General features: G+C 52.4%; 2 protein-coding genes across 4 annotated transcripts in view; one reads left to right on the top strand and one right to left on the bottom strand.

The window, feature by feature from the left end:
• CCDC33 (coiled-coil domain containing 33) overlaps positions 1-10955 on the top strand; it is a 98962-nt gene extending 88007 nt beyond the window's left edge. For 2 of the 3 annotated variants that reach the window (XM_028133396.2, XM_054715626.1), the window contains 8 exons: positions 6095-6260; positions 6532-6626; positions 6817-6945; positions 7065-7155; positions 8081-8229; positions 9383-9469; positions 9833-9946; positions 10767-10955. In XM_028133396.2, coding sequence (XP_027989197.2) covers positions 6095-6260; positions 6532-6626; positions 6817-6945; positions 7065-7155; positions 8081-8229; positions 9383-9469; positions 9833-9946; positions 10767-10889 — 954 coding nt within the window. In that variant the 3' untranslated portion in view covers positions 10890-10955. Of the gene's footprint in view, positions 1-6094; positions 6261-6531; positions 6627-6816; positions 6946-7064; positions 7156-8080; positions 8230-8784; positions 8830-9382; positions 9470-9832; positions 9947-10766 lie in introns of those variants that run through there. The other variant, XM_054715628.1, reaches the window with a different exon arrangement.
• Positions 10956-12453: 1498 nt separating this feature from the next.
• On the bottom strand, positions 12454-25734 carry LOC103300197 (cholesterol side-chain cleavage enzyme, mitochondrial). Its single transcript, XM_008157071.3, has 9 exons — positions 25449-25734; positions 20596-20751; positions 18860-19059; positions 17687-17890; positions 16753-16910; positions 14171-14337; positions 13829-13907; positions 13177-13374; positions 12454-12768 (listed from the first exon to the last, which is right to left on the bottom strand). The coding sequence occupies exons 1-9, from the start codon at positions 25715-25717 to the stop codon at positions 12637-12639; spliced, it is 1563 nt and encodes a 520-aa protein (XP_008155293.1). The 5' UTR covers positions 25718-25734; the 3' UTR covers positions 12454-12636.
• Between the last annotated feature and the right edge of the window lie 531 nt (positions 25735-26265).

Below are 26265 nucleotides of genomic sequence, written 5' to 3'. Positions count from 1 at the left end.
CCTCTCAGCCATACTCCTACCCCTCTTCCCTGCATCCTGCTCTCCAGAAATTTGCCTGCTTTGTTCCTCATCACACATTATCTCACCTATCTGCCTTTGCCACAGTGTCTTCTCTGCCCAGAGGACCTTCTCCCTACCCCAGGTAACACCTACTCATCTTCAAAGAGTCAGCTCAGGTTATCACCTCCTCTGGGAAGCCTTCCTGGACACCAGGATGAGTTAAGAGCCTTCTCTGAACTTTCCTCTGTTACAGGTCCTTCTTGCCATCTTCTCTGTGTAGAGGGGAGACCACTACAGGCAGAGACTATATGGGCTCCTTTGTGCTTCATGGCCCCAGCGTGGCACAGACCTGGCACACAGTGGTGCTCCGCAAGTGTGATCGGGCACTCACTGATCTGCTTCTGGCCTAGGCTTTCTAACTAGTCTTCGTGACCTTGGGCCCACTGCTGAGAGCTGGGTCCTTGTGGGGTATCAGGGAGTGAGGGGATGCAGTGGGCACTCAGGGTCAAGCATAAGTAGAGTCAGTGCCAGCCCAAGCAGGCTGGGAACTGGGGGAAAGAGGAAGCAGGCAGAGGGGCAAGACCATGACATGAAATCTGAGACATGGTGTCCTGTGTGTTCTCAAGGCTGGACTGTGACGCAGAATGTGGCCCTGAGTGGGAAGCCCCGCCAGGCTGCTTGGATAAGTCAGGCTGCAGCTCCTCAGCTCAGCTGTGCTGCCCAAGGTTTCCATCTGCTATGAGGGTGGGCAAAGCTGGGGAAGGAGGACAGGCCTGCCAGGCTACCTCTCTGGGTCCCATGGTCAGAGAATACTGGCCAGGGTACAGACTGAGGAGGATAAGCAAGGACCAGGTCCCTCTCCATCTTCCTGGGAAGACCTCATGCTCAGAGAGCGGCCAGGCTGGGGTGGCACAGGGGCCTGGGAAGGTCTATAGAGCTGCTCTCCAAGGAGTGGATCCTGAAGAAGCCATGATCCTTCCTCCAGCAGGGCCCATCTGGCTGAGGAGAGGACACCCACTTTATCTGGGTCTCAGCTTTCTTCATCTGTCAAGGGGGGTGTTCAGAAAAGAGCTTTGCTCACCCTGGGACTGCTGGGATGGAGAACAAGGGGATCCTAGAAAAAGATGAGCCCTGAATGGGAATGGGGTGATCAAATTCACGGAGTAGACAGAGGGCCTGGCAACCCCTTCCCCCGGGACTCCCTCCATGCACACACACACTCACACACTATCGGTCCTCATGTGATTAAAAGCTTCTGGCCCAGCTGGCATGGCTCAGTGGTGGAGCATCAACCTATGAATCAGGAGGTCACAGTTTGATTCCCAGTCAGGGCACAGGCCTGAATTGCAGCTCAATCACCAGTGTGGGGCGTGCAGGAGACAGCCGATCAATGATTCTTTCATCAGTGATGTTTCTGTCTCTCTCTCCCTCTCCCTATCCATCTGAAATCAATAAAAAGATATATTTTTTAAAATTTTTTCTGGATGGAATATAAAAGGACAAGTTAGGTTGTAGGAATGCAGGAGTGGAGGTATGAAGGGAGAAATAAGAGTGTGGGAGGGGAAGGGCTGATCAGTGTGCATGAGGGGAAGCTTGTAAGAGTTTTTATATGCCAGGCTTTGCATCTGATCCAAACCTCAGGAGCTCACTCTGAACCACAGCCATAGAAATCTCAGCCCTCCACCAGCACACACATAGACTAAGTGCTCGGACTGCAGCATCCAGCAGGATTCTTCCTTGCCTGGGGCCCCTCTGCCCCCTCCCCTACTTTGGGCAGGCTTCACCTGAAGAAGAAGCTGGTGAGGCAGGAGTGGGAGCAGGCTGGCTTATTCAAATCTGTTTTCACACTGCGCTGGGCTAGGTGCAGGTGGGGGCAGTGAGATGAGCTACACCCACCTCTTCTGACACACAGGCCTGCGCACATTTGGCTCCTTGAAGAGCAGACAGGGGAGCTCCTTCTTCCCCCTTTGCCCCAAGGCAATCTTGGCCTCAGGGACAAGGCAGAATGGGGCCTCAGGACATCAGATGGACATTGGTACCTAGACTGGCCACCTTCTCCATCAGTGCCCCTTAATTTCTGTAGACAGATTCAGTCAGTCATTCTTCTTCCCTCTGGGTGAGGCCCCAGCATTCCTCAATCAAGTAGATGCAAAGAGCACAGGTGTTGGAGTAGAGTCTGAGTTCCAGTGTTAGCTCCACATTTGCGGCAGTGTGACCTTATGTCACTGAACCAGTGGAGTCTCAGGATGTTCTGAGGCATCGTGCCAGCCCTTGACAACTATCAGTGTGCACACCTGCTCATTTTCAGAAGGGCCTGCCAGGAGGCATCGCTGAATCCGCCCAGCCTCCCAGAATCAAACTGGGAGGAGGCCTTTCAGGGTACAGAGGCTGCAGTGAGGGCCCAGGAGCAGGACCCAAAGAAGCATTCACAGCTCAGAGCTGAGAAGAGCCCATTGTTGTGGCGAGTTGAGAGGGTCCCCAGAGGAGGGCTGCTGTGTGGAGGCTTCATGTACTCAACCAAACTTGAGCCAGGATTTCATTTATTTTTTAATTTGTTAAATGTTTTTAATTGGTTTATGTGAAGTACAGCACACATTCAGACAAATGCACAAAAAACATAGGTGTATTCGCTGTGTTGAATTATTACAAAGTGCATAGTAAATGCTCAATGAAGGTCAAGAGGAACAGCATTGCCAGCACCCTCAAAGCTCCCTAGTGCCTCCCAATCACCTCCCCAAATGGATCTCATACCCTGACTTGTAACTTTACAGCTTGAGTTTGTCTATTTTTGAACTAAATCTACATGAAATCATAGAGTAGGTATTTTGTGTTTGACTTCTTTTGTGTGCTATATTTGAGAGATTTCTCCATGTGGTTGCATGTAGCTGATGTTGGCTCATTTTTATTGCTGTCTGGTATTCCACTGTATGACTATGTCACCATTTTACTGTGAGGGGCATTTGTGTCGTGTCCAGTTGAGGCTTATCCTATCTAATAAAAGAGTAATATGCAAATTGACCGTACCTCCTCTACACCCACAAGCCACGCCCACCAGCCAATCAGGAGCAAGTATGCAAATTAACCCAACCAAGATGGCTGCAGCCACGGAGAGAGCAGGAGGCTTGGGTTTCCCTGGCAATGGAGGAAGCCAAGCTTTCCGCCTGCCCTGGCCTGCTTAAGGCTACAAAGTTTCAATTATAGAAGATAAATTAATCCCAACAAAAATGGCTGCAGCCACGGAGTAAGCAGGAGGCTTGGCTCTGCTCAAGGCTACAAAGTTTCAATTATAGAAGATAAATAAATCCCAGATACCAGGGCCTCCACTTGGGTCACTGGAGGGCATGGCCAGCCTGCAAACCACCACAGGCCCCTCACCCAGGCAGCCCCATGCCCCAAGGGAACCCCCACCCTGATCCAGGACACCCTTCAGGGCAAACCAGCCAGACCCCACCCATGCACCAGGCCTCTATCCTATCTAATAAAAGAGTAGTATGCAAATTGACTGTCACTCCAACACAAGATGGCTGCCCCCATGTGGTCAAAGATGGCTGCCACAAGATGGCCAGCAGGGGAGGGCAGTTGGGAGGGACGAGGCCTGCAAGGGAGGGCAGTTGGGGGCGATCAAGCCTGCAGGGGAGGGCAGTTAGGGGTGACCAGGCCGGCAGAGGAGGGAAGTTGGGGGCAACCGGGCCTGCAGGGAAGGAAAGTTGGGAGGACCCAGGCCTGCAGGGGAGAGCAGTTGGGGAGGGCCAGGCCTGCAGGGGAAGGCAATTAGGGGTGACCAGACCTGCAGGGAAGGGCAGTTAGGGGCAAACAGGCTGGCAGGGGAGCAGTCAGGCTGGCAGGGGAGTGGTTAGGGGGTGATCAGGCTGGCAGGCAGAAGCGGTTAGGGGCAATCAGGAAGGCAGGCAGGCAAGCAGTTGGGAGCCAGCAGTCCTGGATTGTGAGAGGGATGTCCGACTGCCCGTTTAGGCCCGATCCTAGTAGGATCGGGCCTAAACGGGCAGTCGGACATCCCTCAAGGGGTCCCAGATGGGAGAGGGTGCAGGCTGGGCTGAGGGACACCCTCCCCCCGTGCATGAATTTCATGCACTGGGCCTCTAGTTACAAATAAGGCTGGTAGCAATTTTCTTACCTCTGCTTCTAGATGCATTCACACTTGCATGTTTATTGGGTATATACTCAGGAATACAATTGCTAGATCATAGGTTTGCATGTGTTCAACATTAATAGTATCCGGTATCCAAGCAGTTTTCCAAAATGATGAGTAAGGCAGCCAGGAAAAAGAGGAAGGGGTCTGACCTGCTGATAAAGCGGCCACTGAACAGAAATAGGGTTGGATGGGAATGGATACCTCCAGGTCCTACCTTCCCTGGCAAGGCCCTATGCCAGCCGCCCCACACACTCTGACTCTGAGCCCTACAGCACCTGTGTTTATCCCGGCTGAGGAATCTGAGGCTCATAAGGAAGGGACCTGTCTCAGTTCACTCAGTGAGTCAGTGGCCAAGCTGGGCTGACTCACTTGTGACCAGGGCCCAACCACAAAGCCCTGTGTGGGCTCTGGGCTGGCTCCTAATTAACGGACTGTCTGAGGGCACCATGTGGGCAGATCTGGGGGAGCCGAGACCTGGAACTCAACTGGAGCAGGTGCTGGAGAAATGGGCCCGGCCCTGGCACTGGTTAGAGGGAATCAGCCAAAAGACTAGACAGCAGCAGGTGACAAGTGGTGTCTGATGAACCCCTGATGTCCAGGAGCCCCTCACCAAGAAGCCAGTGGCCCAGCCTGCAGCTGGTGGTTGGCAGTGGCTGGGAGCCGGGCCTCGTGCCCAGTCAGCTGAGGCCTAGGTGGAAACTGGGTACAGAACTCTGCTTCTGGGAGACTTGGGACCTTAGCCATTTTAGGAGCCCCGCCTCCATGTGCAAGTCCTCCACAGTCACTGGGAGGCCAAGGCACAGGGCTTAACAAATTCTGCTGACTTCACCCGCTCCTCCCCCAGCCGAGCACCCACCTCCTCCCCTTCTATGGACCTTTCTGGCCTCATGTTTTGAGTCCCTGTTATATCTTGTGCTGTTTAGATTTAAGAAACTCCCTTTATAAAACTTTTTTTAAGTAACAAGAGGGACTTTCTAATTATGAAATTACTAAGCTATATTTACATGACCTGCATGTAAATATAGCCTTAGTAATTGTCCTATGCACACATAAGGTCAGACATAAACAATTTCCCCAGATTGAGATCACACTGATAATTCTTTTTAGTAGCCTGTTGCATCACTTCTCAACATACTGTGATGTCTCCATGTTGGAGCCTCATGGTAGGATTGCACAGCACTTAGAACACAGACTCGAGTGCCACTGGAGTCTGTGAGCTGAAGTGCAGGTTTCAGACCTTGGCTCTGCCGCTCAGTTTTGTAACTGACCAAGTTAGTTGCCCATCTGGGCCTTGGTTCCTTGCCGATAAAATGAGGATGATAAGAGTGCCGACCCGCTCAGGCTTGATGTGAGGACAACTGCGGGAAGCCCTCCTCCTAACCTGGAACATAGTGAAGCTCAGTGAATGCCAGACATCAAGATTTTTGTTACTCTTAACCTGACAACAGAGCCTGGCGCCCTGGCCCCAGATCTTGGAGCCGGATCTCCCAGGCCTACTTTCCTGACCCCAAGCTGGCCGGGGTGCTGCTGCCTGCAGTCAGTTCCCAAGTGGCAGTCAGTGGGGTTTCTGAGTTCCCTGGGTCCTCAGTGACATGAGGAAGGAGAGGAATTAGAAAAGGAAGAGAAGGAGCAGGGAGAAGCCAGAGAAGTAGCCCTGGAAACCTGGCTCCAGGTCCCGTGGAGTCTCCATCACTCACAACCTTCCCCACCTGTTGTCTGAGCCCTGGGTCCCCCCAGCTGGCATCACAGGAAGAGGCATGACCCTGGGAAAGAACCCGAGTGCGACTTGTCACATGGTGCAGACCAAATTATAACCACCCCTCAGAGGAGTTGCTAAGAGTTGAGGGCATGCTGTCCGTCGGCCTTGGGGTTGACCCACCAACTCCTAAGTGTGGGTACAGATGTGGGCGGATGCTCAACTCTGAGCACTGGGATCCACAGGAGATAAACAGCTACCGACAGGCCATACAGACGATGGCTGAGGACATCCTGTCGCTGCGGAAACAGGCCAGGGTCCTGGAGGCAGAGAATCGCATGCTGAGGAGCCACCTGACCCCGGAGGAAATGGAGGAGGAGCAGGACAATGCTGACAAGACCCAGAAGCTGAGTGAGGGCATAAAGGCCACCAAGGGAGTCTGGGTGCCCGCCTGAGCCTCGGCTCTGAATTGTGGGACAGGGCGGTGGGGAACCTTTCCCAGGGGTTCATGTTACTGGACATGGCTGATAGGAGCCAGCTGGGCCCTCTCCACAGTGGGAAACAGGGAATCCAGTCCTGTCTCAAGCCTCAGGGCTGAGAGACACCTGCCCGCACCATCAAACTGTGCTGATTTGAGCTGGAAGACGCTTCCTGCCTGAGCCTTCTCTCCCCATGCCCCCAGCACCAGTGTCCATGAAGCAGAAACTGCTGCTGCGGGAGCTGGACATAAAGAAACTGAGGGACAAAGTGCAGCATCTGCAGAACGAGCTGATTCGAGTGAGCCGGGCAGAGTGTGGGAGCGAGGGCGGGAATCTGCGGAGAAGCGTCTGGGAGCAGACGAGGGAAGGGCCTAGAGGGAGGGGAGCCAGCACATGGAGAACTAGCAGAGGGGCTGGGGCGAGCCCTCTAGGCCAAGGGTACCACCCAGGCACTCCTTCTTCCCTCTTGCCCCTGTCCCCACCATCAGAAGAACGACCGAGAGAAAGAGCTGCTTCTGAACCAGACTCAGCAGCCACAGGCCGCGCTGCTGACGCGGCACCAGGACAAGCTGCAGAAGGTGAAGGCGCTGGAGGAGACGGTGCGGCACCAGGAAAAGGCAGGTGGGGGGGGTTGTGGGGGGGGGTGGGGGCTGCCGGGCCAGCCAAGGAGGGAATGTGTGGAGCCCCAAGCCCAGCCCTGCCCTGCCCTGCCCAGCCTCTGCACTCTACTCCCCAGGTGATTGAGAAGATGGAGGGGGTGCTGAAGAGCAAGCTTCAGGAGAGGAGCGAGCCCCCGCCCAACAGGCTGCAGGGAAAGCCCAGCAGGGGTGAGCTGCTCCCTTCCCAGAGCTTCCCAGTTCCAGGAGCTGCTCCCAATTGTGGCAGGTGGTGGTACTCCCCTATCCATAGGCCCTTGCACTCTCTTCTCCCAGGAAGCCCACAGGACACATCGGGACACAGTGTATGAGCCAGACTGGAACGAGGTAGGGGAGAACCCTGCAGAGCAGAGTAGCAGAGAGGGGCTCTCGGGAAGTTTCCAATTTCTCAACTCCAGGATTTTTCAGATTATGTCCTCATCTCCCCTATTCGCAGAATCTGCTTCCATACAAAACAAACACAATGCTTTGGTTAAATCAATGATTTGTTTTTTCCATTGATATTAAACAAAGCCACCTAGAACTGCCATTTAGAGGTAGCTCTGGTGAGCAAGAGAGAATCAGGTCACACCCTCGCAGGCGAGCCCAAGCAGATTTCCCTGCGCCGGTCTGGGCCGCCCACCAGAAACCCCTGTGTGCCCAGCCAGCATTCAGCCTTTACTGCGAGGGACAGGAAGTAGGGGGTGCGCTTCTGAAGGTCTTTAGAATACAATGAAAGTAGGGCTCCCCTTTCAGGCCCTGAGGTCACCCAGGAGTAGGATGAGAAACAAGAAGGCAACTTCAGGACCAAGGAAATGACCATAGCAAGAGCAGAGAAGGGAGGAAAGATAGAAGGATGAAGAGCTACAATAGATCTAGGACAAATGGCAGGGGAGTGGTTAGGGAGAACAATAGGAACAGATTCTAAAGAGTTGAGAATAATGGTCTGAGGAGTGTGGACCCGATCCCACTGGTAGTGGGGAGCCATTGAAGGCTTGGGAGCAGAGGAGGGGCAGAATGGAGCAAAATGCTGGAGCAGATCAGGCCAGGGACGTGGAGACAGGAAAGCCCACCTCGTGAACATCTGAGGCCATTTCAGTCTTCCCCATGCTCTCAGCCTCAGGACTTGCCCAGGATCCTACAGGAGAGAACCTGCCTGCTGACCTTTACTCAGTGCTGCTGGCAGAAAACTCGAGGCTGCGGGCAGAGCTGGATAAGAGCCGCCACCAGTCAGCCCCCATCATTCTGCAGCAGCAGGCCCTGCCGGTAAGAGCCACCAGCTCAGCAGGTGCCCAGCCATCACCCAGTGCAATCTAAGTCAAAGACTAAGACCAGGAGCTAGGCTTCCCAGTGTCTCTAATGTGCTGGTGTCTCTTGGAGTGCCAGCCCGCAGGCCTTGCTCTTTCTCCTGGGGGACACACATGGGTCTGAAAGCTTCACCTTGACCCTTACCTAGCATCCTGGGAGAAAGCAAGCCCCTAAGTGGCCCTTGATCTCTGATTCCTTTTGCCACCTGGCTGGCCTGCTCGTGAACTCCACACAGACCTCTCAGAAACTCCAGTCTGAAGCACTTCCTGGGACTGGTACAGCCTTGGAGAGTCCTTTTCCCCTACCCCAGATGGACCCTGGGGAGTTAAGAGCAGGAGACCTGGCAAAGAGGCTTTGAGAGACAGATGGCCCAGGCCCCCCCAAGTGCACAGAAACCCTGCCTGCACATGTGGGTGCCCAGGCTCCAGACATGCCCTGGCCCCACTCCACATTTGAGGCTGCTATAAGGGCCCTGCTTTATGCAAACCCAACAACAGGCCATTTGAATTACAGGAGGTGAGTTCTGTTTGAAAGCATTCCTGATGCATGGACATCCAGGTAAAGTGCTGGGACAGTGGAGCCCTTATTTCACAGATTCTTCACTTCACAAAAACTCCGAGTTCGAGATTCCTGTCTATGCACCAATGGGCACTCCCTCATGCATTTTACATTTAAAGACTGATGTGCAACCCTGGCCAATGTGGCTCAGTTGGTTGGAGCCTCATCCTGTGCACTGATTCCTAGTCAGAGCACATGCCTAGGTTGTGAGTTCGATCTCCAGTCAGGATGTGTAATGGAAACAACCAATCTCTCTCTCTCTGTCTCTCTGTCTCTCTGTCTCTCTGTCTCTCTGTCTCTCTCTCTTCCTCCCTTCCTCTCTCTAAAATCGATAAAAAATAGATCCTCAGGTGAGGATTAAAAATAATAATAATAAAATGATGTGCAAAAACCATATATCCAAAATCTGTGGGAAGAACAGCTGTGAAAAAAGCACCTGCCATATCAGGTCTGAACTTCAAGAAGAGGCTTTAGCCCTTGTCTGAGGCTCTACATCAGAGAGCTGAGTTTGGCCTCAGCTGGAGCCATGTGTGAGTTTCTGCTTTGCCCACAGGATCTTCTTACCAACACTTCAGACAAGATTAACCTCCTGGCCAAACTGGAACAAGCTCAGAACCGGATCCTGTCCCTGGAAAACCAGGTATGTGAGGCAAAGGAGTTGGTGAGACTGGGCAGGCTCACCACTTGGCCCATGACCAGGGTTGGGGATCAGTGTGTGAGCAGGGTCAGGCTCAATCTATGACCAGAGTCAAGGATCAGTGTGGACTCAGAGTCAGGGTTCAGTAAGATGTTGGAACTCAAAGAAGATCCATCTGTGTCTTATTCAGACGGACCTGACCCTCTCTAGCAGCCCTGCCACCCGAGGCCTCTTGGGGAAGCAGCGAGCTCAAATTGCCAGGGTTTTGCTTTCTGCCCAGAGAATAGGCTCAAGCTCTGGTGTCTCAGATCTCAGGGATGGCCCTGCTACCTAGAGATTCCCCATCTGTCCTTTCCATGGTGGCAGTTAGAGGACTCAGCTCGACGCTGGGGACGAGAGAAGCAGGAGTTGGCCACACAGCTACAGGAGCAAGAGAACGGCTTGAGTCACCCTTCAAACTCCATCTTCGAAGACCTGCCTGTGAGTGATCCCTCTGGAAGAGCTCCCTGGGGTTCAGGCGGTAGAGCTGGCAACTTCTATCTGGAGTCACTGGGCCTTGAAAAAAACTGTCCAGGGGAGCCAGCTCCTTAGCTGGAATTCAGAGGACCTAGGCACAGCTTCTACTCTATTACCAACAGAAGAAGCCCTGGCCTTGTCTCAATTCCTCACCTGTCTAAGGGGAATAGAAAACTTTGTCAGAACTACCCCTCCCCCATAGAGATGGTGAGAACCAAAAGGGAGAGAGCTGGGGATGAAGTGTCTACATGGGCACTCCTGGAGTGCTCTGGGACTGGCTGTACTTTAGGACTGATTTGCTCATGAGCAAAGTACACATGGCCACCACCCAACGCCATAGTGCCTAAGATTGTCCTGTGAGCACACCCTGGCAATGCTACAGACCTGCCAGGGATAGGAGCATGTTGCCAGAAACATTGCGGTTTCTTAAAAACAAATAGACCTGCTCACAACTGTGCCTCAAGCTCAGCCTGGGCCACCCAGCCCCCAGAGCAAAACCCCTGATTGCTCCTGCTCTTGAGCCATTAGTACTCAGCTCAATTCCAGGCTCTTGGCCATGTCTGAAGAAGATGGGGAACTGACAGGGAACATAGGGATTCCTGTGCAAATTCACCTGCTGGGCCCCGGAGAAATTGGATACAACCTCTATGGTTAAATGAGTTTGAAAATCTTTGGGAAGTCATGGCCCTCTAAGACATGGCTTGCCAGGCAAGCTGCATTTGAATGGGCCCCATGCTCCTCGAGGCAAGGGCAAACTCACTTCATCTTGCTTTGCACGATGCAGAACTCCTCAACCCATGCCAAGGACTATAGGCAACCCTCAAAAGGGGACCCCTTGATGCCCAGCTCAGAGATGAAGGTCATCAAGCCCTCAAACTCCCAGCAGACTGAGTCCCTACAGACCTGAGAACTGGAGCAGCTCCCTCGCTGTGTGCTGGGGTTTTTGACCACAGCCTCAAAATGACTTCATTAAATGCTGTAAGTCAATGAGCATTTGCCTCTTTCCTGGAGCAGGGCAGGCTGGAGGTGCCCAGATTCCTTCTCCCAGACCTCATTCTGGACCTGGGCCCTCTGCTGCAGTGAAATAGTCTCCTGCCTCCCATCTCTGGAGAGCCGAAGGCCATAGTGGGCCCAGGAGGGTAGAGAGAAAAGTCCTTCCAAAGCAGAAAGGCTCCAACAGTGGAGCCAAGGAAACAAGCTCCTTCCAGGCTTTTGGAAGAAGTGAGACCACCAGAGACCAACTCTGTTAGGTGATGTGAGGGAGGGTGGGATTTCCACCTGCCCCCAAACATCTACCATAACTAAAATTCCTTCATGACTAGTTTATCTGTTTCTTGGGAAGGAAGACACTTGAAGTCTGCCTGTGGCAATCAGTTGTAATAGTGTGAAACACCCCATCAATGTAGCCAGGGACAGGAAAGCAGATGGGATAAAGGAAGGAGTCCTCCACAGAAAGGAGCCTGGGTTCTAGCTGAAAGCATGCAATGTGACCTTGGGTGACTCAAGCAACCTCTCTAGGCTTCAGTTGCCCCATCTATCCCATGCAGAGCTTGACCTCTCGGATGGTAAGACCCTTTCCAGCTCTAACATTTCTGAGTCAAAGATGACTCAAGCCCAGAGAAGAGAAAGGAAGGAGAGAGACAAGAAAGAGTATTGTGATGGGGAAAAGCAGAAAGACTCCAACAGCGGACTCAGAACCTACAGATCCCGGTAAAAAGCTTCAAGCTAACTAGGCTGCTGTCCCAAACAGGACTAGCTCCCCTGTCTACTGGCAGGACTTAGACTTGGGTGGCCAAGGGCCAGGAAGTATGAGGCACCTGGTTCAGATCCGAAGTTATGGAACTCAGGAGGGGTGAGGGGGGCTAAAATTGGGGTCAGTTCAAATAATGGACCAAAGATTCTGCTGCAGTCTCCCTGCCTACAGCCCAGCGCTGAGAAAGGTGGGCGTGTCCCCCAGAGCAGGAATTTGAGGCCTAGGGAAGCCCAGAGAAGGGTCAGGTGGGGCAGAGAAAGCATACTGGCCTTCATCCCCAGGGTCAGCCACCTCATACCAGCCCCTCACCCACAGGCCTCAGCCCTGGTCATGCCCAAGACTCTGGCTGGACCTTGGCAGGAAGTCTCCATGACCCTCCTGGAACTCCTACCCAAAGTCCAGCCAAGCAGAGCACTGCCCGAGCCTCGCCTCTGAGAGGTGGGCCTGCCCCGCATGCCCTGTTCTCTCAGCAGAGCTCCATCAGGTCCTCTGTCCCTCTGCCTCTGGGCACAGTAGCCATAGCCCTCCGTCTGCTCTCAGCCCCAGGAAGCAGGAGGCTTGATCCTGCTGGCTCCTGAGCTGTAGGTAGGTAGATCCCAGCAGAAATGGCTTCAGGTGTAGCTGCCCATTTGTGCTCAGATCCAACTGTTGATCCATCAGAGAGCATCTCCACAGGAGTGATACCTTAGGGGCCAGATGGAAATGAAAACACTTCACATAGTTCAGCCCTTTATTGCCTTCATGGGGTGGGGGAAGAGGGGAAGCGGTGGGTGAAAGAGAAGTGCCTCCACTGAGTTGGGGCAGAAAGGAGCAGGGGTGGGGAACCAGGAGCTGAGGATGCAGACACCTCCATGGGCCCCGGCCCCACCCCTCGGGCCTTCCTTTCACACCACTCTCTCAGTCAAGCCTTGGGCAGGTCCTGGGTGAAGGGCCGGAATGTGAAGAAGATGGGCTGGTCGGGCATCAGGATGAGGTTGAATGTTGTGCCCACGTCGTTGAGATGCTGAATTTCAACTCTGAAATTCTCCAGAATCTGAGAAAGAGGGGTGATGGACTCAGTGGACAAGTGGGGAGGATCCATCTCCCCTGGGCCAGACTCATTCACCTGTAGGCAGTGCCTGTTGAGCGGGATTTGGGGAGCTCTAAGGGGTCCACACCAGCTCCTACGGAACCTGAGAACACACCACTAGTGCTGTCCCCTTGATTTAGGCTTTCGCTTTAGTTTCTAAAGAACCTTATCCCACCCCCACCCCCATCCCATCACCACCAGGGGGACAGGTGGCCAGGGGTACCAATGGGTGACAAGTATATTAGCCCAAAAGTGGAGGCAGCAGGGAATTGTGGGGGAGGGCTCTGAACAGAGATGGGAGTAGGAGGGTTGGTGCTTTCATTAAGGCCAAAGCCCGCCCAGGGTGCCCAGAGGTCCCCAGGCTAGACTCACATGGATAAGGAAGAGGGTCATCTCAAGCTCGGCGATCCGGCGACCCACACACTGTCGAATACCCCAGCCAAAGCCCAGGTTCCGGAAGTGGATGAGGTCCTTGTTTTTACCCAGCCATCGCGTGGGGTCAAATTTGCCCGGATTGAGGAAAAAGGTGGGGTCTTGACCCATGGCATAGACGGCCACCTGCACCAATGTCTGGGGACAAGGTGAGCAGAGGCCTAAGTAGGCCTCACCTCCTCACAGCCAGGAGCATAACCCAGCTTCCCCACTCCCGCTCCCCAGCCCAGCTTCCCAGCTTTCCAGAAGACACTGGCAACTGGGTGACCTTGAACAAGACCCCACTTCTCCCTGAGCTTCACCCATCAAAGGAGTATGACTGAAGCCAGTAGGCCAGGGATGGCCCAAGGGATTGTCCTGCCCTTTCCTCAGCACCAGAAGGCCCCCATGGGGTTGCCTCCTAACTCTGGGCTCCAGCAACATTCCAGGGATCACCCACTATGCCTACCACTTTTGCCCTTCAAACTTTGCTGCTGCCAAGGACCCACCAGCAGCTCCAGGAACACAGGCAGAAGCCCCCATCTGTAGGCAATTGCAGTCAGCCCCCAACCTCCTGTCTGACTGGCAGGTCCTGCAGCGCTGCTGTACCTACCTTGGCAGGAATCATGTAATCTTGAAGAACCAAGTTGTTTGCGAGGTATCTCTGCAGAGTCACAGAGATGGGGTGGAGTCTGCCAGAGGAAGGCATTCAGAAGCTAATGTCCTGAGGCCAGGACAAAGCCCCAAAGCCCCACACCCAGCATGCATCTCGGGCCCAGTGGCACCACCCCTGGGGAATCTGGAGGCAAGACCAGGACTCTCTTCCCTCCTTCCCATTCCCAGCTGTCTCCCCAGACTTCTCACTTCCTGCTACCAATCTCCACCAGTCCCCAGGCACCATGCTGAACCCGGCCAGGACTGGGGTGGAGGCAGGCATGGGTGGGTGTGGGCTTGCCTCAGTGTCTCCTTGATGCTAGCTTTTAGAAGCGGGACCAACTGCAGCATCCTGCTCATGTCTTCCCCAGCCTGGCGCCGGGCAGCCAGAACCTCCTCCCGCAGCATCTCCTGCACTCTCAGGCTGCGTGCCATCTCGTACAAGTGCCACTGCAGTGTCATGGACGTCTAGGAGGGAGGGTCAGGGTGCAGAAGACCAGGAGGGCCTGTCACTCCTGAGGCACCTAGGCTCGTGCTAAATTTTTATTTCCAAGAACGTCTTCCCACCCTTTCCCAGTATCCAGAGACCATCATCTACAAAAGCAAAGTCCAATTCAAAAGGCAAATGTGCCAGAGGCTTTCTCCAGCGCAGGCAGGAATGTTTGGGGTACCACTTGTCCCTACCCTCATCCCTCATGTCACCAGAGCCTACCAGCTCCCCAGCCAGTAGAAGGCACCCACACAACCAATGCCTTCTTTCAAAGGACTCTGGAGCCCTTCCGAGGCCACAGCCCCTTCTGTAACAGTTCCCCCTGACTAACTGCCATTCCTGTTGAAATGCCTGTTAAACAAGCAGCTGTCTCCTCAGTAGAACTTCACAAAGTTGAGCATTTGCCTATAGCAGTGAAGTGGGAAAGAAGGCTCAGATAATGAAGCCAGAACCACCACCCTGGTTTCTATCTGTGTTGCAATTAGCATACGGTTATACTAAGATGAACCTGCTAATCTCATTGTTAGTCAGCTGGAGGTATGAGTGACCCTCATCAAGCCCCACAGGCCCAGGGACCCCAGGCTGGTGCAGCCCTCCCTCCTGTGGTTAGGGCATGGGTTGTTGCACATATCTTACCAAGAATCATATTTTTGTCCAAAAAGTCGGAACACTCTCCTTCCTTCCAGCAGGAGCAATCATGAAAGCATGCCATCCAGTCACTTCCCAGTTGGAAATCCTTGTCTGACTCCCCAGATCAAGCCCAGATCCCCAGATCAAGCCCAGATCCCCAGATCAAGCCCAGATCCCCCAGATCAAGCCCAGATCCCCAGATCAAGCCCAGATCCCCAGATCAAGCCCAGATCCCCCAGATCAAGCCCAGATCCCCAGATCAAGTTCAGAGCCCCCAACACCTGCCCGCTGCTCCCAGCCTCGCCGTCACCTCTCCAACACGCACCTAATACTCCAGCTGCACTGAGCTACACGCAGCTCCTGCGCCCAGAAATCTCCTCTGGCTGTTTCCTCTTCCTAGAATTCCCTTCCCAACCATGGAAGTCAGTCTGTAGGCCTTTAAGGCTCAAATCAAATCTGTGTATTTTTCTCACTATTTCCAAAGCCCGACAGCGTGGCTACTCAGGAAATACTTGTTTGTTAAGGTAGTCAACTAAATTAACCTCTCTGTGCCCAGTTTCCCCATCTGAAAAGGGGGATAATAGTAATATACCACATAATTTAGTTTGTGAGCACTAAATGAATTAATACATATGAAAAGCTTAGGCCCTGCCTACCATATAGTGCATGCCCAATAAACATTACCTAACAATAATAGCTGCTTTGGTTCAGGTAAGCACTTTTTGGAGATCCCTTCTACATAACTGACAAGAACTAGATTTAAAATAAACTCAGCCCTAGCCGGTTTGGCTCAGTGGATAGAGCGTCAGCCTGCGGACTAAAGGGTCCTGGGTTTGATTCTAGTCAAGGGCACATGCCCAGGTTGCAGGCTTGATCCCCAGTAGGAGGTGTGCAGGAGGCAGCGGATCAATGATTCTCTCTCTCATCATTAATGTTTCTATTTCTCCCTCTCCCTTCCTCTCTGAAATCAATAAATAGATGTGTTTTTAAAAATCCAGGCCTCCTCATCTAGCCTTATGACTATGGTATGGTGGCCATCCTTGTCATGGGATGAATTGTGTTCCCCCAAATTCATATGTTGAAGCCCTAACCCCCAATACCTCACAATGTGACTATATTTGGAGGCAAGGTGTTTAAAGAGGTGATAAGGTAAAATGAGATCACGGGGGTGGACCCTAATCGAATAGGACTGGTGTCCTTATAAGAAGAGATCAGGACACTGACACACACAGAGGGATGACTGTGCAAAGACATGAAGGAGAAGAGGAGCCTCAGAAGAAACCATCCCTGCTGACACCTTGATCTTGGACTTGTAGTTCCAGAACTGTGAGAAAAGTACAAGCCTGTTGTTAAGCCATCCTGTGTGAGGTACTTTGTGTGGCAGCCCTAGCAAACTAATATGTGGGGGAGAATGGGAGACAACAAAAGGACCCTAGAAGGCAGAGCCCAGGGCTAATTCCACTGGCTCCCAGTTTTTCTGAGGTCCTGCCTGCCTTTCTGAATCCAGTGAGCTGTGTCCCCCACCTGTGGCTGAAGGGCTCACCACTATGCCTAGTTACTCCCTTCTCATAGGTTAAAAAAAAATGTTGGATCAGCCTCAAGGGATGACTTGACCTCAGCCTCCTAGGAGATGGTTATTTAGGAAATAAAGTCAAGAGAAGGAGATCTACCCCACATGGGTAGGGGTTTGAATGATGCACACTGGTGGAGAAGGGATACAGGGGCACAGGAAGGGACAGAGTACGCCCCCGCGATCACCTCACCGTGTCCACGCCCCCTGCCAACATCTCTGTAACGTTGGCCTTGACGTCCTCGAAGAGCAGCTTGTTATTTCCCAGGAGGCGGTAGAGGACACCCGGGTAATTATTGAAGTCTCTTTTCTGTCTCAAGTCCAAGTAGAAGTTCTGGGTGTATTTTTCAGCTGTGGGTGGGCAGGAGCGGGGAAAAAGAGTGAGGCTCTCTACAGGCAGAAGTGAAGGGATGGACCCTAGGTGAGAGGGATGGGCCAAGGGCTTGGAGATTCTGAAGTGCTGCACTTTCTAGCTGCATTTTACTGAGCACATACTATCTGCTAAGCCCTTCCTATCTGTTTCTTTGTTTAATTCTTGACCATAGTCCTATGGAGTAAGTGATATTATCACCATTTTACAGGTAAGAAAACAGAAGCCCACAGAGGGTAGTGACTTGCCCAGGGTTAGATGGGGGTCAGGAACAGAGAAGGGATTTGACTCCAGGTCTCGAGTCATCACCATACTCCAATCAGCCTTCTCCACCCTACTTTACTAATCTCTCTCACCCAAGTCCCAGTCTGTCCCCAAGTGTAGCTGGGTCTAAAACACTAGCCTTACTTAACCTATCTTGGTGATCATGGGCTCCTTAGAAGGACATGATGGACATCTTACATCTTCTTTCTCCATAAAGATCTGATCATTCCCAACAGCTGGCCTTCAACTCACCAATCCCAGGGCTTATAGAACCTCCCTGATACCCATCCCTGCCCACATAGCAAGTCAGTGTCCATTGACATAACTGGGGCAAAGAAGCAGGCCGAGACTTGGGGCTTCCAGCTGTTTGTGTGTGTGTGTGTGTGTGTGTGTGTGTGTCCACCCAAGCCTGGGTTTCCCACCCCCTGAGGTAGACAAGGCTCTCCTGGCTCCCAGACTGAGTTGCCCAGGGCATAGCCAGAGGAATCCTCACCTTTACTGAAAATCACATCCCATGCAGCCACATGGTCACGCCATGTCTTGGTCCTGAACAGACGAAACAGGCCTGGAGGAAGCATGAGCATGGGGACACTGGTTTGGAACATCTGGTAAACGGCATCAATGAACCGCTGAGCCTCGGGGTCCACAATCTCCTCCAACATCCCCAAACGTTCTCCAAATATGACGTTGGTGATGGCTGCAGGGATAGGCACAAGCTGAGGAGACTCCGCTCCCAGGATCCCCCACCAACCCACTCCTGCCAACACATAGGACCTCCTGACCCAAACTCAGTCTCCTTCAGTAAAGAAACAGAAACCTAAGGCTTATGGGGCTGAAATTTCAGGACTGAGGAAAACTGCCCTTCTGACAACCACTCAGGGGAGCAAGCAGAAGACCCTGAAAAGGGATCACTTGAGTGGGAAGCAGTCTCCAGCAGAGCTGGGAGTGGGCCCGGCTGGGATGAAACAGTTCCATCCACCCTTCCACCAGCACCCCAAGCAACCGCTGGGCTTTTCTCCAGGAGAGAGACTCCTTAGCTGTAATTGGCCAAATTGGCGAAATACTTCCTGAAACAGGCCAGATGGAAGACTAGAAGACATAAAGCCCTGGTCATCGGCCATACAGGACCCACCCTGGCTAGACTTAAGAAGTCACAACAACCCCAAGTTTTTCCCACCTGTGGGGTCAGGAATGTGAATGCCGATTTTATACCAAAGTCTGGGCATCCCAGATCTCCTGCAGTGAGCACATGATTCCTATCATGCCACAGGGCCTTTGTATGGGCTGTTCCCTCTGCCCAGACTGCCCAACCTCCTTACCCCATCTGAATAACTGCTACACCTTCTTGAATACGCAATTCAGATTAACCACCCAATCCTCCCTTCCCCTCCCAGACCTCAAAGGTCTATGGCCCAAGAGAGAGAGATTTGCAGAATGCAGGGCTGAGCCATACTCTGTCTTTTAGAGGGTAGTGACAATGGGGACCTACGTTGTGGAGACCCTTGCCCCCATAGTATGAATGCTAGATGAGAGTGTTCAGCACCCCCTGGGTAAAATGGCAGAAAATGTTTTCAGTAGCCCATCCCAAAAACCAATTCCACCACTTCTTCAGGGTCTATGCTGGCTGGGTCTCAAGGTGGGATGCTGGGTTCTCCCACCCCCTTACACTCAAAAGCAAAGCGAAACAGATCATCACTGATGTCCCCTGAGAACTTTCCGGAGCCCTGCTGCTTGATGCGCCTGTGCAGGATGCCGATGAAGTCCTGGGACACCGTGTCCAGCAGGGGGATGAAGTTTTTCATGGCATCTGGAGTCATCACCTCCTGGTTCAGGGCCAGTCGGTCTTTCTTCCAGGCTCCTGACTTCCTGTGGAAACACAGGCCCTTTGGGCCCTCATGGCCACAAACCCCAGGCTTGGCACACACAGAGGGGCCTAACTGGGCTCTCCCAGGAGGCCAAGTCACAGCTCAGAGTCCAGCACTCATGTCCGCCAGCCCTCACTCCTCCCAAAACCCTCAGCTCCCTGTTTCTGTTGGGCCTTAAGGAAGAGACGGGAAGAAAGTGAATGAAGGAAAACAAAACCTGACCCCCCACCCTGCTGCTGCTGCGAGCTAGGAACTGGGCGTCTTGGAGCCTTTCTGTCTCTTTCAGTGCCCTCGTCTTTGCCTTGTCTTTGCCTCCGCTATAGGTATGCCTTTCCCGTCACTTCCCCTTCCCCCTGGCTGTTGCTCACCTCCTGCCATTTAAGGGCCCCTGTATGTCATCCTCTCTGACCCCCGCACAGACATAATTGATCAACCTCTCCGCTGCACCCTAGCATGTCCCTTTATTCACGTTGGTGGGGACTGTCACATGCCCAGAATAGGGTCAGTGATAAGCCTCAGCTTATGGCCCACTCTTGAAAGCAGATCCATGCAAAGCCCTCTTTCTAGTTCGGAGGCTTTGTTTGTTTATAAGAACGATTTATAAACTCACCACCCAATAGGAAGACAAGGGACATCACAGTAACGTCTATGTGTCCACCTGGACCTCCCCAACTAAGGGGACCACCAACCCGACTCACTTGCTTTTGTGTGTCGTTTTACCTGCTCTACATATAATTCTACAACATGCTTTCTTGTCATGCCTTGGGGGATTTGCTTTTTCGATGAAATTCTATCTGTCTCAGTATCATCTGTACTGATGGGGGTCGCTGAGTTTGTTCATGAGTGGCATGTGCCACCACTCACTAATTTATGCTCCTGTTTGGCATTCAGGTGGTTTCCTGGGTTTGTGCTTCTGAATGACACTTGCCAACATTCTGCTCCCTCCCCCTCAGGGCTGTTCTTTAGAGCATATCCCTGAGAGCAGGACCGCTTCCTCACAGGGTTGTGTGTATCAATTGCAGGTCATGGCCAATCACCTCAAAGTGCTGGCACCAGTTTCATCCCACTAGCAAGCTGGGAGAGTTCTAGTTGCTCCATATCCTCACCAATGTTTGATATGGTCACATTTTAAATTTGTGATGAGGAATTTGGTGGGAAATGGTTCCCACTACACTAAATATACCGGTTTGTCCTGTTTCACTGCCCTCTTAGACTGTGAGGGACTCACAGTGGCAGGACCCTGCCTTACATGTTGCTAAAAGCCCCAGAGCCTGGCACAAAGTCTGGCATATAGTAGGTTCTCAATAAGATGGGACTTGATGAATGAACTAATAAATGAGAACTTTGCAAGGTCTTTAATTACCCATTCAGCTCTTCAGCCTGACCATTTCCCTGCTGGCGGGCACAGCAGTTCAGTATCATTACCATGTGTCTCATGGAGGCAGGAAGACGACAGGGATGGGCCTAGAGTTCCCAGCCACAGCACAGAGCAAGCATGGCCCCAGCCCCTCGCCCCAGCTTCTGTCCCCAGACTCACTTGAACAGGACCCCGACGGGTCTCTGGTAATGCTGGTGATAGGCAACCCAGGGCGGGATGCAATACCGTTCTGGGGTGGAACCCTCGAATTTAAAGAGAAGGGCCACATCTTCAGGGTCAATGATAAAAACGGACTCCATGTTGCCAAGCTTCTCCCTGGAGGGAAAGAGAAGGGCTGTGGCGTAAGGAATCGAGGAGAGCCTCGGAGACCCTGTGCAACCAGGACAGGAGCTCGGCTCATCTGTAACCACATCATGGCTGAGAGTGCAGAGCAGAGAGCCCTGGAAGTGGATCCCATTTCCACGGGGTTCTTGCTGTCTCTCACCCGCTCTGAGTCTCAGTTTCCTCTTTTATAAAATGGAGATGAATACAGTACCTTTCTCACAGGGCTGCTGAAGAATAAGATGAAGTCTGTGAATATGACTCCTGTTAGGCATTCTCTAAGTGACAGTTTTATGCTCCTCTTATTATCCATTGGCTGCTGTCCTGCCACAGCCTGTCCTCCAGGACCAGCCTCGCCCCCACCCATCTTCCACGGACCATCAAGTCCTCATCCCAAGTCCATCCCATGCTTATTCTTCCTGAGTGTTCCGACCCTCCTCACTCCCTCACCCACTGCATAGCTCAGAAACATGGGACCCTCGTGTCACCACTGAAGTGACCCTGTACTGGAATGACTCCACGTAGCTTACTAGATAGGTCACACATGGGCCAGTCAATCATAGGCCGGGCAAAGCACTTTGTCTCTATTAAAACAACACCGGCCCTGGCCAGGTAGCTCAGTTGGTTAGAACATCATCCTAACACACCAAGGTTACAGGTTTGATTCCCCATCAGGGCACATACAAGAATCAACCAATGAATGCATAAATAAGTGGAACAACAAATCAATGTTTCTCTCTATCTCCCTTCCTCTCTCTCTACAATCAATATAAATTTTAAAAATTAAAAAAAAAAACACACACACAAACAGCCCTAGCTGGTTTGCTCAGTGAATAGAGCGTTGGCCTGCAAACCGAAGGATCCTGGATTCAATTCCTGCCAAGGGCACGTACCTTAGTTGCAGGCTCCTCCCTGGCCTGGGCCCTGGTCAGGGTGCGTGCATTCTACAAGCTACTCCACGTAGCTTACAGTCAATCAAGGAAGCAACCAATCAATGTGTTTCTCTCACATCGATATTTCTCTCCGTCTTTCCCTCTCTCTCCCACTCTCTCTAAAACCAATGGGAAAATGTCCTCAGGTGAGGATTTAAAAAATAAAATAAAAGTAAACGCTGACCCAAGTACAGATTGTTGACATAAGAAATGTCTAAACCTGCGGGGAATTTTAGAAGATTTTACGTGGCCCAAACTGAGGACGCCTACAGGGAAGCAAGATCTGAAATGCTCCAGAGATCTACAGTTTTGCAGTATCTTTTATGCATTTGAAATGAAGGAGGGAACATAGGAAGATTATATGAAAGTGGGAGAAGACAAGGCAGGGATTGGATAACAGGATGGTTAACAAGATTGATGTGTTCTCTCTAGAGTGGTCAGCTTTAGAGGAGGGATCGGAGAGAGGCATTTCGAAGGTGTGCTAACCTAGATGCACAGAAACAATGGGCAGGGCATGCTAAGGCAGAGATAACCCTTTTACTAAAGAAGTAAAATGTCTGGGATGTCACTACCCACCCACACCTGCCCAGTTAGGAATCTATGGTCAATGAGGTTACTTTCCCTAGAATCCTTTTTTATCCTCAAGATGTACCTCACAAAGAACTCTGCCAGCAGTCTCTTATAAAATACAACTGTTGTTTCTCTCACATCACCGTCTCTCTCTCTCTCTCCCTTCTTCTCTAAAATCAATAAAAATATAACCTCAGTGAGGATTAAAAAATAGGAAGGAAGGAAGGAAGGAAGGAAGGAAGGAAGGAAGGAAGGGAGGGAGGGAGGGAGGGAGGGGGGAAGGGAGGGAGGATGGGATGGAGGGAGGGGAGAGAAGGAGGAAGGAAGGAAAGAAAGAAGGAAGGGAGGGAGGGAGGGAGGGAGAAAATACAAGGACTTGGGGCAATTAATAACCAGAACTGTGAGCCGAGGTTTTTTCCCCCGGGGTCGTGCCTTGCGACGCAGATGAATGAGCTCCGTGGACGAGAAGATTTAAACTGAAGTGTGGAAAATTTATTACAAGCAGATTCAGACTCCCCTCATGGGAAAGGGGGCCTTATAATGGGCTGCCCGTATAGCCTTGTAGTCCAGGGGTGTGTGTGTGTGTGTGTGTGTGTGTGTGTGTGTGTGTGTGTGTGTGTTACAAGCCTGCTCTATGTCCACCTGTGTCACCACCTGATTGATTCCCTCACTGTTCTTGCCAGCAGACCTGAACTTTGTTGCTGCAGGCTCTGCCTAGGTTCCCATGCCTCCACTTTGAGTCCAGAAACATTTTGTTATTCCTGCTCGGTTGGTTCCTGTGATTAGGCTGCTCAAACTGCGTGTCTGCCCTGCCTGTGTCCCACCTGCCTCTGTGTCCCACTGAACCCCTGCCCTGCCTGCTTGTAAAGTTAACTTCTCTCAAAACCACAGAAAATTCCACTTGTCACTTGCATCTGTCTTTTGTGTGTGTGGTGTGTGTGCATCTGCCTTTTGTGTGTGGGGGGGATCTGCCTTTTGCATAAGAAAGTTAATTCAAGATATATTTAAGGCAAAATATTAGAAATACATACTAGTACAGGTACAAGCTGAGTTCTCTCTCCCTCCCTTCCACCTCCTCCCTCCCCCGCTTCCTCCCTGCAGTGATGAAAATAGTGGGAGGAAGACGGGCGGGGGCGGGGGGGGGGGGGGGAAGAGGGGGTTCAGGAATTCAGCTTTAACTGCTGACCTATAAACCCTGGGCCTACCTTCCCAAGTCTCCCAGAAACCCCCTCAGTGTTTTCCAACTACCGTTTGTCCTCACACCACCGGCTCCATAGTCCCGCCCTGGCTCAGCAAAGGCCTTGAGCTGCTAGTATTATTATCAGTTCTGCTTCTGGGAATCTAGCCCAAGGCAATGACCTGACAGGGACAGTGATGCCTAATGGGTGAGGAGGTTCATCACGGCATCTGTGTAATAGCAAAACTCCCAGAGTCCACTTTGAAGAACTGACTAAAAAAGTATGGCTTATTCGTACTATGGACTATAATGCTGTCTTTCTAAACTACATTAAAAAGAGAAAAGAGGAGCGAGTCTTTGATATACTTTTGTGGGACAACACCAGACAGTGTATATAACGTTCACATTTCTAATGGTACAGACAGATTATCAAAATTGAGATTGTATCTGATTTCAATTTTTCATTTGTGCTTGTTTATATTTTCCAAACTGTTCTATAAATATGAACTAGCACAGCCTTTGTATTAAGAAAAAACCTATGGGGGGTGGGGGTGGGAGGTAGAAGAGGGTAAAGGGGGCATAAATGGTGATGGAAGGAGACTTGACTTGGGGTGGTGAACACACAATACAATTGTACCCCTGAAACTTATATAATTTTATTAAGCAATGTCACCCCAATAAATTCAATTTTAAAAATAACAAAAAAAAGAAATCTACCAACGTTGTGTTTTAAATCCCTCACGTTTGTTCAGAAGTTCACCGTGCCTGAGCTGTATGTGTGAACAGCAGGGTGGCACAGTGGCTGGCATCAGGCAGCGGCAGCTCCCGCGCTGGCTTTGCCCTGGTGAGCTCTGTGACCTTGGCAAGACTCTTCTCCCTGGGCCTCAGTTTTCCCAACAGTGAAATGGGGATTGTAACGCCCATTTAAAGGACATGCTTCAAGGCTCAGGTAAAAGTGACTCAGAAAACAGAAAGGGGCTTGGTAAAGAGTTCTTCTGGGGCACAGGAAACAGGGGATGGAGAGGGATCACCCAGAAGGGAGTTTGGGGGAGAGGCACTGACGGGCCTGGGAGAGAGAGGCTCAGGAATAACTTTCTCCCAAGCCTGGCACTCAGCCTAGGCCTTCCGGAGACTTCAGAATGGGTTGTGGGAGGGGGGGGGGGGAGTGACCCAGCGGCGTGGGCAGCTGGACCCCTGCACAAACAAGCCTGCCCTCCCACCCGCAGCCAGCCAGCCAGCAACATGCCCTCGGATGCTCTTTCCCTGTCACTCAAAATAAAAGGCATTGTCCCTCCTGATGTTCCCTCCCTCCCAACAATCACCTCCACCACCTCCCAGCCTCCTCAGCGATGCTCCCAGAAAAGCACCCGGGCTGACCTAACGGTGACCCGCCTTAGAAACTGCTAAACCAGACCAAGCAAGGCCTGCCACAGGGGCGCCCTCAGGTACCTGCTCCCCCTTACCCCGCCCCCTGGGAGTGGCAGTACCGAGGCCAAAAGACCAAAGTCCCTCCCTCCAGGTAGAAAGCAAGACAGATGCTTGGGGAGGGGGCCTGGCCAGGCCAAGGGGACGGGACAAAACCAGCGGCTCCACAGACGCACAGGGCTGAGGGGCGAGGCCAGCGCCCAGCAGGACAGGGACCCAGCTGGGTCTCTAAACACCCTAACCTCTGAGCGTCAGTCCCTTCGACAATGGGGGTGGAAAACTTACCTTCCAGGGGTCCTGAGGGTAATGGATGTCGGGGGCAGTTAACCAGTTAACTGAGGCCTGTTCTCTTACCACCCCCACCCACAAAGCTTCAAAGGGTAGGACCTGGGAAGGGTTGAGTCTGGGAATTGAACCCACTGTCTGGGAGCCTTACCCATTCTCCTGCCACCATCCCCAGGCATGGAAGAAGCAAAGTGAGAAGGCAGCCAGGGCAATGGGCAAGCAGTTTGGGAAGGGGGACACAGCAAGGCTGTCCGGGCCCCTCTCCCGCCGGTCCCTCCAGCCCCTCCCTCTACCAGGCTTACCTGTAGATGGGGCCATACTTCTGGAAGTTCTGCACTTGGTGATAGTGGAAATTCTGTGAGCCCTTCTCCCTCCAGAAATGGTATAGGTTTAGCCAGCCGTTGTCACCGGGGGAGGGGATCTCACTGAAAGGACGAGGCACGCGAGTGGAGATTCTGGCTCCCTCTCCAGTGGGCGCCCTGGGACTCCCCGGCCCCTCCGGGGGGGCGCTCAGAAGGGGCTGGCAGCCTCTGACCAGGACGGAGCGCAAAGGAAGCCCCCGGACCAGCATGCTGTCCCCAAGACGCCCCTGCCCCTCCTCCTGCGGCAGCAGGGCCTGACAGGAGACTCTGGCCCTGGGGCCCAGCTTATATCCGCCAGCTCAAGGTTAAGGGAGAAGCTGACAAAGCAGTGGACTGCCCTCCTCCTCTGCTCGGCCCCTCCCAGAGTGGGGTACCAAGGCTCAGCCTGGATTCCTGCGGCCAGAGCGGCTCTCCGAAGCACCAGAAGACCCTCTGTCCCTGTCCGCAGTGCCAGCCACAGCAGGCCCTGGGGATGGCACAGGTGTGGGCTTTTCCTCCGCTGGGGGCTCCTGCTGACCCCTGCAGTGGGACCCAGCTACTGGCAGACAGCCACCGGCCCTGCCCTCAGCTGGGGCCTGGGAACAGTAATGAGGGGCCTGAGAGGAAGTTGGGGGCACCTTGCAGCTTTGGGGCAGCGTACATCTTATTGTGACCCCCACTATATATATATATATACCATATATGATTATAAACTGTTCTGTATAGCTCCCTGATTTTGCTTTATTTAAATTCTTTTTCTGTTAGAGGCCTGATGCAC

Source organism: Eptesicus fuscus, chromosome 5 (genome assembly GCF_027574615.1).
Source record: "Eptesicus fuscus isolate TK198812 chromosome 5, DD_ASM_mEF_20220401, whole genome shotgun sequence".
Taxonomy (NCBI): domain Eukaryota; kingdom Metazoa; phylum Chordata; class Mammalia; order Chiroptera; family Vespertilionidae; genus Eptesicus; species Eptesicus fuscus.
Note: the sequence above shows the minus strand (reverse complement) of the source record. Positions and strands in the feature narration are given on the sequence as shown.